The sequence below is a fragment of the Danio aesculapii genome, chromosome 8 (genome assembly GCF_903798145.1).
Source record: "Danio aesculapii chromosome 8, fDanAes4.1, whole genome shotgun sequence".
Classification (NCBI taxonomy): domain Eukaryota; kingdom Metazoa; phylum Chordata; class Actinopteri; order Cypriniformes; family Danionidae; genus Danio; species Danio aesculapii.
In genome coordinates this window covers 44,063,669-44,078,995 of record NC_079442.1, presented here as the reverse complement: position 1 = coordinate 44,078,995, position 15,327 = coordinate 44,063,669, and the positions used below count along the sequence as shown (strand labels likewise).

At 33.1% G+C, this 15,327-nt stretch overlaps 1 protein-coding gene across 1 annotated transcript in view; it reads right to left on the bottom strand.

Annotated features, from left to right (window-relative positions):
- plxna3 (plexin A3) overlaps positions 1-15,327 on the bottom strand; it is a 354,762-nt gene that overhangs the window by 305,932 nt on the left and 33,503 nt on the right. The window contains exon 3 of the mRNA XM_056464035.1: positions 14,907-15,089. Within this exon, the coding sequence (XP_056320010.1) occupies positions 14,907-15,089 (183 nt within the window). The remainder of the gene's footprint in view (positions 1-14,906; positions 15,090-15,327) is intronic.

Genomic DNA, 15,327 nt, shown 5'->3' with positions numbered 1-15,327 from the left:
GCTAGAGGAGTTCAGCTCCAGTCGAAGATGCTAACATGGCGAAAATGTAAAAGCGGAGGGGAAAAAAATGAAGGCAGGTGATGATGAAGAAGAAATTAAAATACTTGCAGCTCATGCATGATTATGAGGATTAGAGTGACTCAGTTGATGGTGCTCGGAAAGAAAAGCTGGGTTATTGTGCGAGCCGCAGCGCACGCTAGAGCCGAAGCACGGGGATTTGACGCTTTTTAAAAGGCATTAATCAATTTGAACACTGCGACAGGGACACTAATCTGCCGGATTCAATCATGTATCATACGTCTAGGAGAGGCTGCAGAATGAGAATTTTTCACCCTGGCCTATTTATCTTTATAAAACATAAACATGATCACTCTGCATCACGGGCGGCGTGTGTAATAGGATACGTTTCTTCATTTGAGAAAAAAATAATAATAATAAAAATGCATATGTTGTAGTACGCTAGCATGCTACTCTTACTAGATTAGATTCAACTTTATTGTCATTACTACACGTAAAAGGCAACGAAATGCAGTTTAGGTCTAAGCAGGATTGCAATAGCTATGGTGATATTTACTGATGGATGAACTATGAACATTTTATACAGGTTGTATTAACTATGAACAAAGGTATACAATAGACGAATGTACAAATTGCTATTAATAATCAGAGGTATGCAGATAGATACGAACATAATTACAAATGTATATGTACAATTCAACGAAGTGAATTTGGTAAAGAAAATACTAATAATACAATACAGAAGAGCTGAAGATACTGTATCCCACAATGCAATGGGCTGGAGCTGACCTTCCATTTCAAATGTGATGAACAACCTTGGAGTCATGTAAGATCCTGTCTGAGCAGAATCGCTTTCTCAACAGCTGATCTAAGATTGATGGTGAATTGTTCTTGTTTTTTTATAAGGTATTATTTCAGGTTGTAGGTTCATTCCACTGTGGAAACCCCTGAAAATGAAGGGACTAAGCCTAAGAAAAATGAATGAATGAATGTATTATATTCGGTTAAAAGACATTATAATAATAATTTAGCACCACTAGTATATTGTAATTATTATTATTAACAGTTCAATTTTAATATTCATTCATAATTATATTAAAGTTAAAATTATACAAATATTCTTGCAAAATACTAAGGATTAATTAAATAATTTAAAATGTTTTTAAAATTAATTAAAATATATTATTGTTGATTTGTGAAGAATGTTTTGTAATAAAAAGTGTTTAAAAATTATAAAATCTTATATAAACCCAAAGATAGAAGCATAATAAAAATAAAAGTATGATATTTTTCATTATACTTTTGAGTTTGCAGTTGCAGTTTTAGAATTTATAATTTTGTTCCATTTAAATATTTTATTTTATTTTATATATATATATATATATATATATATATATATATATATATTTGTATGTGTGTGTGCGTGCATATTTTCCTATTTGTTCTACATATGTAAAACTTTCAGAATTTTCTTTGTGTTTGTAAAAATAAAATCATAAATAAAAGAATGTTAAAAAATAAAACAATTACAAATTATAAACAGTAACATGACCTTTTAAACATGCATTTCCATAAAAATTTAAATTTACAAATAAATAAAATGAAAATTAAAAATAAATCACTAAATAAAATAAAAACAAATAAAACTAAATAAAATAAAAAACAAACAAAAACTGATAAATAATAATAATATAAAAATAAAATAAAAACAAATAAAAATAAAAAAGTTAGCAAATAATAAAATAAAAATAAAAAGATAATAAAACTAAATAAATTAAAAACATTCATTCATTCATTCATTCATTCATTCATTTCTTTTCAGCTTAGTAGCTTAGTATTAATCAGGAGTCGCCACAGCGGAATGAACCGCCAACTTATCCAGCATATGTTTTACGTAGAGGGTGCCCTTCCAGCTGCAACCCATCACAGGGAAACACCCATACACTACCATTCACACACATACACTACGGACAATTTAGCTTACCCATTTTACCTATACCACATGTTTTTGGACTGTGGGGGAAACCGGAGATAAAATAAAATAAAATAAAATAAAATAAAATAAAATAAAATAAAATAAAATAAAATAAAATAAAATAAAATAAAATAAAATAAAATAAAATAAAATAAAATAAAATAAAATAAAATAAAATAAAATCTTATGGTTTTATAAAGTTAGCAGCCAATCTAATGGTTTAATAGAGTTAGCAGCCAATCTAAATGGATCAACTTTACTCTGGCTGCTATAAATGCTAGTAAGATGTTTTTCTTCACATATATAGATTTTGTTTTTTGGTACAAAAAAATGCAATATATTCCTGGAAACGACCTCATTGAACACAATGGCTTAAAGGTGTTATACTGGAAAAAATGCCTTCTGTTTCACTCACCAACTATTTTTAAAACCAGCAGAGAGCATTCAGTATATTTAGTAGTGATGACTTCCTGCTTTTGTGAACAGTACAGCAAACACAAGGTCGAGGGGACAAGAGGTCAGCGGTGTGATGGGCCATTCAGCTGATTTACTACATTTACCTTCACATCTTACCTGCTAAACACACTGTACACCATAAACCAACAGAAAAACATCCGATTAAAGATTCAACGGCATAACATACATCCATTCCTGCATGTAACACACACATATCATATACGCACACTCACGCTCAGCATAGGTGTGCCATAAAAATAAAAAAAAGATATCCTGACAAGCTTGGGTTTATTTCCCAGCGGTCAGATTATATGGTTGAGACGGCAGGATCCTTCGGCATGTGAACAGCACAGGTGCAGGGCAAAATAGCAGCCCGGATTTATTTTCATTTGCTGTTGCGTTTGCTGCTGAATATCTGAGGTGGCTGGAAATGCTGCTGTCAGGCTACTGGTTTAAACAGTCGCTTGTAAAAAGTACAACAGGAGGCAGAGAATTCCTGCCGGTGCAGACTGGTAGATTATTACTGCAGTTCAGAGACATCAATGCAGTGTTTCACACGGATGGGACAAAAAGATACGGTTTTGAATTGACGGCATGGTGGCAGAGTAAATTTGCAAATAAACAAAAATAATAATGATAGTAAAATAAATTAAATAATACAAACAAAACAAAATAAAATAAAATCAAGAGGCGTCACGGTGGCACAATGGGTAGCACGATCACCTCACAGCAAGAAGGTTGCTGGTTCTGGCCTTGGCTGGGTCACTTGGCATTTCTGTGTGGAGTTTGCATGATATCCCCAAGTTCACGTGGGTTTCTTCCGGGTGCTCTGGTTTCCCCCACAGTTCAAAGACATGTGCTATAGGTGAATGGGTAAGTTAAATTGTCCATAGTGTACGTGTGTGAATGAGTGTGTATGGATGATTTTCAGTGATGGGTTGCACCTGGAAGGGCATCCGCTGTGTAAAACATATGCGGGATAAGTTGGCGGTTCATTCCGCTGTGGCGACGCCAGAATAATAAAGGGACTAAGCCGAAAAGAATATGACTGAAAATAAAATCAAAACTAAATAAAATAATGACAAATGAAAATATATAAAAACTAATAATAAAATAAAAAACAAATAAAATATAATACTATAACAATAAAACAAATAAAATTAAAACTAAACTAAATAAAATGAAAAGAAACAAAATAAAAACCAAACTAAATGAAAATAAAATAAAACAAAACAAAATAAAAAATAATAATTAAAAAAATATATTAAAAACTAAACAAAACAACACAAAAAGAAACAAAATAAAAACAAAACTAAATGAAAATAAAATAAAAACAAAATAAAAATGTAATTAAATTAAATTAATAAAAATAAACAAAATAAAAACAAAATAAAATGAAAACAAACACAAAACAAATCAAAAAACAACGAAATAAAATCATCATGAAATGCTAAATGTTGAAGCCAGTAAATTCCTAGGTGCATGAGTTAGTTTATTTTTACATGCATAAATAAATATTACTGGTATGACGCTGATAATCTAAAATTTGCATTTAACAATTACATTATTTACAATATATTGTTTTGAAATGTTTGACATGTTGATTAGTATTTAGATCGCAGGTGTCAAATTCCTGGAGGGCCGGAGCTCTGCACAGTTTAGTTCCAACCCTAATTAAATACCTGATCAAACTAATTGAGTCCTTTAGGCTTGTTTGAAACCTGCAGGTAAGTGGGTTGAAGCAGGGTTGGAACTAAACTGTGCAGAGCTGCGGCTCTCCAGGGAACCGAGTTTGACACCCCTGATTTAGATGAAAGTGTAATGTTGAAATACTTACATTCAAAACATATTCAAATTTGACTTTGATATTAAAAAGGTCACGACAAGAAATGTTTTGATTAACTTAAGTTCCATTAATATACCATTATGCCAAAATATTTTATAAATTAAAATTTTATGTTTAAAAAAAGGTTTGTTTCTTGTATGGTTATTTCCTGATGTTTAAACATTTAACATGATGATAAAATTCTAATAAGACTTTAAATAAATACAACTAAACATAAAATAGATTAAATTAGGTCTAACAATAATTCCGTGAAATTATTATTTTTAATAATAATTTATAACGAGTTAGACTAATCATTTTTTAAAGAACTGATTAAATTCAAGCAAGGGCATATATATTATATAACATATATAGTCTAATAAATCAATCATTTCTGAAAGTGGTTGCTATCCTAAGCTAACCTGTCTAATTTGCAAAGGGAGATTACCAGCCAAAAAGTAAAGTAAAGACTCTTAACTTACTAAACAAACCCACAAGCCTCTATGCTGTGTATCTGTAGTGTGCATCTCACAGTAGTGTTACTTACATCTCACAATGTACAGTTGTATGATCTTTCACTTACATGTCTGAATATTCTTAATAAAACAGACTGTTTAAAGTAATAACTGTGGACAACATTTACCATCGCTAAGTATGAGCTAATAATGTCAAAGCCAATTAAAACACTGCTAAAAAAACAAGCTCTTTTTTTATGGTCACACAGTATTTTGACTACAGCAGTCAAAAAGCGATGTCCCGACTGACTGGACTAGCAGGGACAGGAAGCACTAAAGACTCATGGGTGATTTCCGTACAGCTTGAGAAAAGCGGCTTGCCGTCTCTTTTCTCCTGCCAAAACAAACAAGCCATTGCGAGGGGAGATATGGAGCAATTACCCAGCATCCTCCTGTATTCTCCACACCACATTATATAGCAGGTAGACCAGCACTCTGAAAACCACTCTACACAATCACCACAACACAACCCAGAGATAAAATGAGGCTTTTTGTGGCTAAACCAGTTATTTGTAATCGCCTATTCATATGCCAATAAGAGATGAGATGTGGTGGAAAAAAATAACTTGTAAATCCACTATATTGCGGGATGAATAAGTTCAGGCATCAACAACATGAAAGCATGGATCCATCCTGCCTTGCATCAACGGTTCAGGCTGATGATGGTGGTGTAATGGTGTGGGGGATATTTTCTTGGCACACTTTGGGCCCATTAGTACTAATAGAGCATCGTGTCAACGCCACAGCCTACCTGAGTATTGTCGCTGATCATGTCCATCCCTTTATGACCACAGTGTGCCCATCTTCTGATGGCTACTTCCAGCAGGATAACACGCCATGTCATAAAGCACCAGTCGTTTCAGACTGGTTTCTTGAACATGGCAATGAGTTCACTGTACTCAAATGGCCTTCACAGTCACCAGATCTCAATCCAATAGAGCACCTTTGGGATGTGGTGGAAAGAGAGATTCGCATCATGGATGTGCAGCCAACAAATCTGCAGCAACTGCGTGATGCTATCATGTCAATATGGACCAAAATCTCTGAGGAATATTTCTAGCACCTTGTTGAATGATTAAGACAGTTCTGAAGACAAAAATGGGTCCAAACCTGTACTAGTAAAGTGTACCTAATAAAGTGTCCAGTGAATGTGTATAACCCTGAATTGGCATAAAGAAATGCCATTATTCCACCAATTATAGTAAAATATTTTATACAAATTAATTATTTTAAAAATGTTGAGAAAAAGGTTTTGTTTCTTTATTTCCAAATGGTTAAATATTTAACATGACAGCATTAACAAATAAGACCTTTTTAAAAATAAGTTTAATACAATTAAATATAAAAAATAAATAACAATAATATAATAAAATATATACATTTTATTGTCAATGTGTCAAAATTTTACTGTCAATAAAACATGGTTATTTAATTGGATTATTTATATATATTTTATGTGTATAATTTAAATGGAGTTAAATTTAAAAAGCCATACAAAATTACTTTTTTGTATATTTTGTAATATTTACAACACATTTTTTTTGCAGTTTTTCGCTTTAAAAACTTTTTCAATGCCATTTTAGTGGTAGCTTTTTTAGTTTTTTAATTGTATGTTTTAATTAAGTGATAAAAGGTTTAAAAAGGCAAATATATTTCATTTCAATTATCATATATAATAATCGTACATAATATTTAATTTAAATAATCTCATTTAATTTTTAGTAAGCAACCACAAACTAAAATGCTCAAGCTATTATTTTACTACTCTTTAAAATAAGGAATTTTTTTTGAATATAATATAATATAATATAATATAATATAATATAATATAATATAATATAATATAATATAATATAATATAATATAATATAATATAATATAATATAATATGATGCAATATAATATGATGCAATATAATATAATATAATATAATATAATATAATATAATATAATATAATATAATATAATATAATATAATGCAATATAATTCATTCATTTTGCCTTAGTCCCTTTATTAATACGGGGTCGCCACAGTGGAATGAACCGCCAACTTATCCAGCACATGTTTTACGCAGCAGATGCCAGCGGAATATAATATAATATAATATAATATAATATAATATAATATAATATAATATAATATAATATAATATAATAAAATATAATATAATTTCAAATGAATATAATAAAAATTAATATATTATAATATAACTATAACAAAATACAGCGCAATATAATATAAATTAATGTAAAAAAAACTATATAAATTAATAATGGGAAATATACATACATGTAAACCTATTTTATTACAAGATCTTATTTTTGATGGCAGTCAAATATATTTCAAGCTTTAAAAATGCCAAACATCTACCTTCAAACCCTTTTATGTAAAGCATTAAACATTACACTGCTTCTCCACCAAGTTGCACAATTTCGACTTTTAGTTCTCGATATGAAATATATTCCTTTGATTAACTGCAGGCACATACAAACAGTAATCCAGGCACATTTTAAGCCTCAGGGTGTGTTGAGGAAATTATAGCTTTTCCCAGCGACTCCAGCTAAAACCAGTCCGCACACACTCTCCTGTTCATGGATGAACACACTCGCTGTACATGTATGAAATGATAACCAGCAGCCTCTAATAGTCTGAAAGCATAACAGCGAGCAGATCCGCAAACAAACCGTTTAGAGTTTCATCCTGACACAATGTTTATGAGAGAATACAAACACTCACAAGTCTGTTTGTTGTGATGTTAGCAGTCAATCTGAAGGCCATATGGATGGAGGAGGATCTCGGGAATGTCGTATAATCTCCATCAACAAACAGAGCTGCTTATTATCAGAGCTGTGGGTTTGGTTTATTAAAGGGACAGTTCGCCCAAACATCAAAAGTCTACCGTCATTTATCATTTAGGCATTTGTTCCAAAGCCTGTCAGGGTTTCTTTCTTATGTTCTCAGGACAAATATCTTTATAACTAATGTAAAATTTAAATTTCAACATCTTAAAATGCCACCAAGTAATTTTTTTTCAGCTGTGATCTTTAGTCTTATATTACGCTAGAATTTTCTAAATTTATTAGCATTTTTTTGATGGGATAGTTAGAAGGTATGATGGGATTTATGTTGGGATAATTTGTCAATTATAACTTCTCAATTATTCTGCATTGAATAAATCATGATGTACACTCACCGCCCACTTTATTAGGTACACCTGCTGACTTTGAATGAGGCATGGTTGTTGGTGCCAAACGGGCTGGTCTGATTATTTCAGAAACTGCTGATCTACTGGGATTTTCACGCACAACCGTCTCTAGGGTTTACAGAGAATGGTCCGAAAAGAGAAAATATCCAGTCGGTGGCAGTTCTGTGGGTGCAAATGCCTTGTTGATGCCAGAGGAGTATGGCCAGACTGGTTTGAGCTGATAGAAAGGCAACAGTAACTCAAATAACCACTCGTTACAACTGAGGTATGCAGAAGAGCATCTCTGAATACACAACACCTCCAACCTTGAGGCGGATGGGCCACAGCAGCAGAAGACCACACCGGGTGCCACTCCTGTCAGCTAAGAACAGGAAACTGAGGCTACAATTCACACAGGCTCACTAAAATTGGACAATAGAAGATTGGAGAAACATTGCCTGGTCTGATGAGTTTCGATTTCTGCTGCAACATTTGGATGGTAGGGTCAAAATTTGGTGTCAACAACATGAAAGCATGGATCCATCCTGCCTTGTTTCAACGGTTAAGGCTGGTGGTGGTGATGTAATGGTACACTTTGGGCCCATTAGTACCAACTGAGCATTGTGTCAACGCCACAGCCTACCTGATCATTGTTGCTGACCATGTCCATCCCTTTATGACTACAGTGTGCCCATCTTCTGATGGCTACATCCAGCAGGATAACGTGCCATGTCATAAAGCGTGAATCATCTCAGACTGGTTTCTTGAATATGACAATGAGTTCACTGTACTCAAATGGCCTCCACAGTAACCAGAGCTCAATCCAATAGAGCACCTTTGGGATGTGGTGGAACATGAGATGCACATCATGGATGTGCAGCCGACAAATCTGTTGCAAGTGTGTGACGCTATCATGTCAATATGGACCAAAATCTCAGCGGTATATTTCCAGTACCTTGTTGAATCTATGCCACAAAGAATTAAGGCAGTTCTGAAGGCAAAATGGGGTCCAACCAGGTACTAGTAAGGTGTACCTAATAAAGTGTATAGTGTATAGCTGTATAGCTTTAAAGGAAAGTAAAAGTGGGTTTCTGCATTTCTATTTCTTGTATTTGTATATCTGTATTTCTGCATTCATTGTGTACTGCTATGTATGGTCTTTTTAAATACCACTAAATAAAACATTTATAAAAACTTCAAAATTTGTTAACTTAGAATAAAAATAAACAGCTTTACAACTTAAGCTTACAACATCAAAACTATTTAAAAATAGAGTCTGTGCCATTCTAATTGGCAACTTATTCCTTATTTATCAATATAATGAAATATCAGGACCAGGCTTTTGTACTTGAAAATGTTGCGTGTAATCAGACTAATTACATAATACATTCAGAATGTAAACATGAATAACACTGTACAGATTTGGCAAGTATGACATCATTTTCTCCCATCATTTACTCGCCATTCAATTGTTAAAAACCGATTTGAGATTCTTTCTTCTGTTGAACACAAAAGATATTATTTTGAAGACTGCTGATAGCTGACACCCATTGACTTCCATAGTATTTTTATTCCTACTATGAAAGCCAATGGGTGCAATCAACCTACATTCTTTAAAACATCCTTTTTGTTGTTCAGAAAGACAGAAGCTTGTTCCATTTTGGCCGAACTATCCCTTTCACAATAAACAATGCCACAGCTACCATGCAAGAAGTCGAACTCAATCTCCAGATGTATTTCAGTTTCCAAACAGTTTGATGGGTGGCGATCGCACCAGGGTTTTGAGAGGTATATCAGGACATGTTCGGACACAAATAATCCAGCTCCCACAGGATAAAGCCCGGCTCCCTCAATCTGACCGGAGAAATGGATGCGATCGCATTTATATTCTCCAGTTGAGTGCTGGAACGTGAACACACACCAGACACTGGAGCAGATTTTCCTCCCCATCTACCTCGTTTTAATTATGATGTCTGCTGAGAAAGAGCCAAGTCAGCTTCTCGGAGCAATTTCATTGGCCTCAACATCTAATCTAATTCCTTTAAGGTTAGACACCCCGTTATTTCATTTTGAGATTTTTTTACCTTTATTTTCTGGCATTACATTAAATTAATTTCATTCTAATGAAAAGAAAACATCCCTAATGCACTTACAAAGATTTCTTTTAGACATTTCTGCATGTATACACTTAAAAAAATTCCTGCACAGCAGAACTTGCATAGACCAAATGTCATGGATTTATTCATAAATATATTCTAAAGTTTTTAACAGAGTGATGTGTGTGTACACTGTAAAAACGACATGAGAAAAAGTCATGACAACAAATGTTTTAAAGTACTGTAACTCATTTATTCATTGATTTTCCTTCGGCTTAGTCCCTGATTGGGATCGCCACAGCGGAATGAACCGCCAACTATTCCAGCATGTTTTACACAGCGGATGCCCTTCCAGCTGCAACCCAGTACTGGAAAACACCCATACACACTCACATTCACTCACACACACTCATACACTAAAGCAGGGGTGTCCAAACTGTCTGGAAGTTTCTAGTGTACAAGAAAGAGCTTGATTAGCTGGTTCAGGTGTGTTCACGTTTGGAACTAAACTTTGAAGGACAACTGGCCGTCCGGGACTGAGCTTGGACACCCCTGCACTACAGCCAATTTCGTTTACCCAATTCACCTATACCACATATCTTTAGACTGTAGGGCAAACCGGAGCACCCAGAAGAAACCCCAACACGGGGAGAACATGCAAACTCAACACAGAAACGCCAAATGGCTCAGCCAGGACTCGAATCAGTGACCTACTGTACTTGCTGTAAGGTGACAGTGCTAACCCGTGACTTTAACTTATATAATTCAACTATTTTTTTGTTTGTTTAAATTTTTTTCATTCTAATAAAAAGAAAACATCTAAAATGCACTTCTAAATGTTTCTTTTAGCCATTTCTGCATGTATAAACTTTTTTTTACATTTTTTAATTTCTCAAAATGAGTTTTCCCTGCACAGAACCACTTACATACACCAAACTTCACAGATTTATTTAATAAATATATTTTGTTATGTAGAATACATTCTATAGTATAGATGTACAAGTTTAACTATAAGATTTAAACTTGATATAATAAAATTATACGATTTTAACAGATTGATATCACTGTAAAAATGATGACAAAACATCATGACAACAAAAGTTTTATGTTACTTTAACTTACATCACCTAGTTTTTTTTTGTTAAACTTAATAATTTAAAGTTAAACTTAATATTTTCAGTCAGTCACTTTGATGTTAAGTTGATTTAAGCTTCACCGCAAATCGAGTCAAGTGCAGTACATGGGTTAATAGTTGAGTCAACTCAAGAAAAAAAAGATTTTTTCAGTGTAGTTTGCCTGATAACATTCAATAACATTTTTTTAAAACAAAAAGATGATGTCCTTTTTTTCTGAATTGCTAATATATATTTTAATGCTTTCTGAATTATGGAGTTATGCAAATAGTTACACAAATAGACTTAATCTATTGTTCAGATTTATAAAAACAAAATTTAACTTAATATTTCAGTCAGTTTGATGCCAAGTTGCGATGACTAGAAAAATTCATTCATTCATTTTCCTTCAGCTTAGTCTCTTTACTAATCAGGAGTCGCCACAGCGGAATGAACTGCCAACAGTTGCATTGACTAGAAAAGTTGATCCAACTAAAAAAAAAAGCAAACAAGATTTTTTTTTTCAGTGTAAATAGTTTGCCTGATTATATGCAACATTTTATTTTCTTCAAAAATTGTTAATATAAGCTTTTTCTGAATTGTTAATTTATATTTTTTATAATTTCTGAATTATTAAGTTGCACAAATAGTTATATAAATAGATTATTGGTCAGATTTTTTAACATAAACGTAACTTAATATTTCATTCAGTTTGATGTTATGATGACTAGAAAAGTTAAGTTGAGTCAACAAAAAAGGGAAGCAAGATTTTTTTGTACAGGTTTGCCTGTTTATATGCAAAAAAATTATTTTATTAAAAAATTGTTAATATACGTTTTCTCTGAATTGTTAATATATATATTTTAATGCTTTCTGCATTATGGAGTTATACAAATAGACTTAATCTATTGGTCAGATATTTAAAAATAATAATAATATAATATTAATTTTACATTTTCTTTCTAAACTGTTAACATATTTTTTACACTTTCTGAATTATAGAGTGATGATAATAGATAATAATCTCTGTAAAAACATGACAAAAAAATGTAACATTACTTAATCCATTGTTCATGTTTTTGCGCTAGAATTATTATTAAATAATACCTCAACTGCATATTTAAACATAAAACCTCTAATGATCGCAATTCTTTACATGATCAATCAACTGGGGATTGACTTATGCAGCTTGTTCAAACTACTTATATAAAATGAATTGAAACAACACCATTGTTACATTTTTGGAGGTTTTATACCTAAATTTGTAAAAATGATTAAATTAACCTAATAGATTTGTTTTGGGACAAAATTAATGAATAGTGTGGAACCCAGCATTTTTAAAGTGTATATTTACCTACAGTATCTTCTGTTAATTCTCTCAATGAACTTTATGCTTTACGTCACTGTGAATAAATATTCTTCATGTCAGGCTGCTGAGTAATGTTAAACTTTAATGCCGACTCGGTTTCTCTCTTTCTTTCCCTCAGTTTTTTTTCATACACAGCTTGAACTATTTACGAGCGCCCGAAAAAGTGACTCCACCCTTTCTGGCTTTAGCTCCCTCGAGGTTCCCTGCGCTTATAAGGGCCGAAACACGGGCTATGAACGACTCAAGCTGTTGTTTCAGGGGGAAAAAAGTTAGTAACTTCTGTGGAGAGCCATCATAAACTCACCAGTGGGCATATTATTCTTTAAACATCCACAGCTGCTGCCTGCTCTGGTCTGGAGGATTGAGTCACAAGGTGCTGCTTTTATTAAGGCTTTGGTGGAGGTTTGTGAACGTGGTGGAATGAAGAAAAAAGTTTTTTTGTTTGTTTTTTGTAGGTCAGACTGGGGCGAAATCTAACAATCTAACACACCGGCCAATGGCCAATGACCTGAGAGAACATACCAGCCAGAGATATATATTTTTTATCAGCCACACTGAAAAAAAAAAAATTACAAGGTTGCCTTGAATTTATAAGTTGAATCAAGCTTACCTTATGAGTTTAACCTAATAGGTTAGTTCACCCCAAAAAAAATTATGTGATTAAAAAATGAAACTTGCTTAAGTCAAGTCATGACGTATGAAATGCTACTTGTGGGTCTAAGTCGCTATTAATTTGAATTGAGAAAATGGTTTATAACCAATTTTAAGTGAATTTGATATGAAATCATGGTGTACACACCAGTCTCTGGACTTTCTGCATCACAGACCTCAATATTCTAACAATATATTTATATATATATTAGTGTATATATATATTAGTGGTTTACATTGCTTTGTAAGCGTTTATTACCATTTGTTGAGTCTCCCTATACAGCTTGATATAGCCCAGAAGCCGTTTCAGGTGAACTTAAGCAGATTGACAGAATTTTCTTTTTTGGGGGGGGGATGTGAACTAAAACTTAAAATTACATTAATACCATTTAAAACAGATTTTACAACTTGACAAAATTAAGTTGAAACATCATTAAATTAGTTAAATTGCGATAAAAAATATTTTGTTTTGCCCTTTTTTACTTTTAAAAGTGCTGGGGGGTCATTGATTTGCATTTTTGAAATCACCAGCAACCATAATTTATACATTTAAAAAATGTATTGTTCAACTAACAAAAAAAAAGCATCATGGACAGCCTGAGCGAGAGTAAATGACCAGCAAATTGTAATTTGAGTAATCTATTATTTAAAGGGGGCCTATTATGTAAAAATCACTTTTATAAGGGGTTTAAACACAATTGTTCATCAGCGGTGTGTGAATTTAGCCAGCCTCTTAATGGTTAAAATTTATTAACTCTACTTTTTATAATCGCACTTCATAACAACAGTCTGCAGAAACACTTTGATTGACATTCTCCCTTTGTACATGTCAAAGGTGGAAATCCCTGCCCATTAGTGACTATCTCTCCCTCATTAGCATAGAGAGCCCTCAGCAGTCCTCGGCCATTACAGTTTTGAATTTGCCACTATGCTGACACAGTGTTTTTAGCTCCGCCCTCTTCTGAAAAAAAGCACAATCTCATTTGAATTTAAAGCGACAGTCACCAAAATGGCACAATATGGATTCAAGCCTAAGTTTCAAAGATTTATAGAAAATGTGTGTGGTATTTTGAGCTGAAACTTCACATACACACTCTAGGGACATCAGAGACTTTTTACATCTTTTAAAAAATGGCATAATGGATAATCTTTAAAAAAAAACTATTCGATCCTTCCAATTCGAATGAGGACTAAAAATTCAAACATCATTCTAGTTTTTACACCAATATAAATCCAAAACTGCCTCCATTTGTCTTCTTAATGTAGTCTACACTATTTTCAGTTTGCTAACCTTTCAAAATTGCATAAATATGTTTGAATTTTACAAACAAAACATTTCATTCTCAGCCAATGTCACTACGGCTTCAATAAAAAACACTTTCCACTGACAAATCACAAACCGATCAATTCCCTACAGATGAAAACAAGTCTCAGTTTCCCACTGAATCTCCAGTTTCCCTCTGAAAGATTTCCAAGTAGCGAAGCAACATGAGCCGTGCACGCTTTCGGCTTCAGATGCAGCACAGCATCACCGAGGGATTAGAGGAGTTTTTGACGGATTAGTCAGTCAGTGCACTTCAAATATAACCAAAATCACTCACGCACAACTTTATATCACTACGACTTCACAATCAAGTAGCAGCAGCAAGAGGAAGCCAAGAAAAGCCCGGTGTAACTGTAAAAAGCTGATTGGCTGGATCTTACCTTCTTGAGGTGTCCGCTGCGAGTGCCCACAAACACCACTGAATGGTCTCCGTATGTGTATGCGGCCACTGATGCCATGCCGTCGGTGCGGTCATCAAACAGAGGAATGCCCTCGATCACCATCAGCCCCCCGAGAGGCTGATTTAAGACCAGGCCGCAGAAATCGTCGCCAATCTGCTTGGGCTATAGGAGGATAAGGAAAAATATATATAGCGTAATTAGTTAACATTGAGAATATTATTTAGTTGCTTATTGTTTATTTGAATTGTTTTTGTTTTATTGGTAACATTAGCTTTAAAAATAGATTTGTAAAAAAATAAATGCATACATAAATAAACAACTTTATAACTATATTTTTTTAAATGTAAAAGACAAAAGCGGTGACCAGGATTTAAAGCAGTGCACCTAAATAAATAATTAA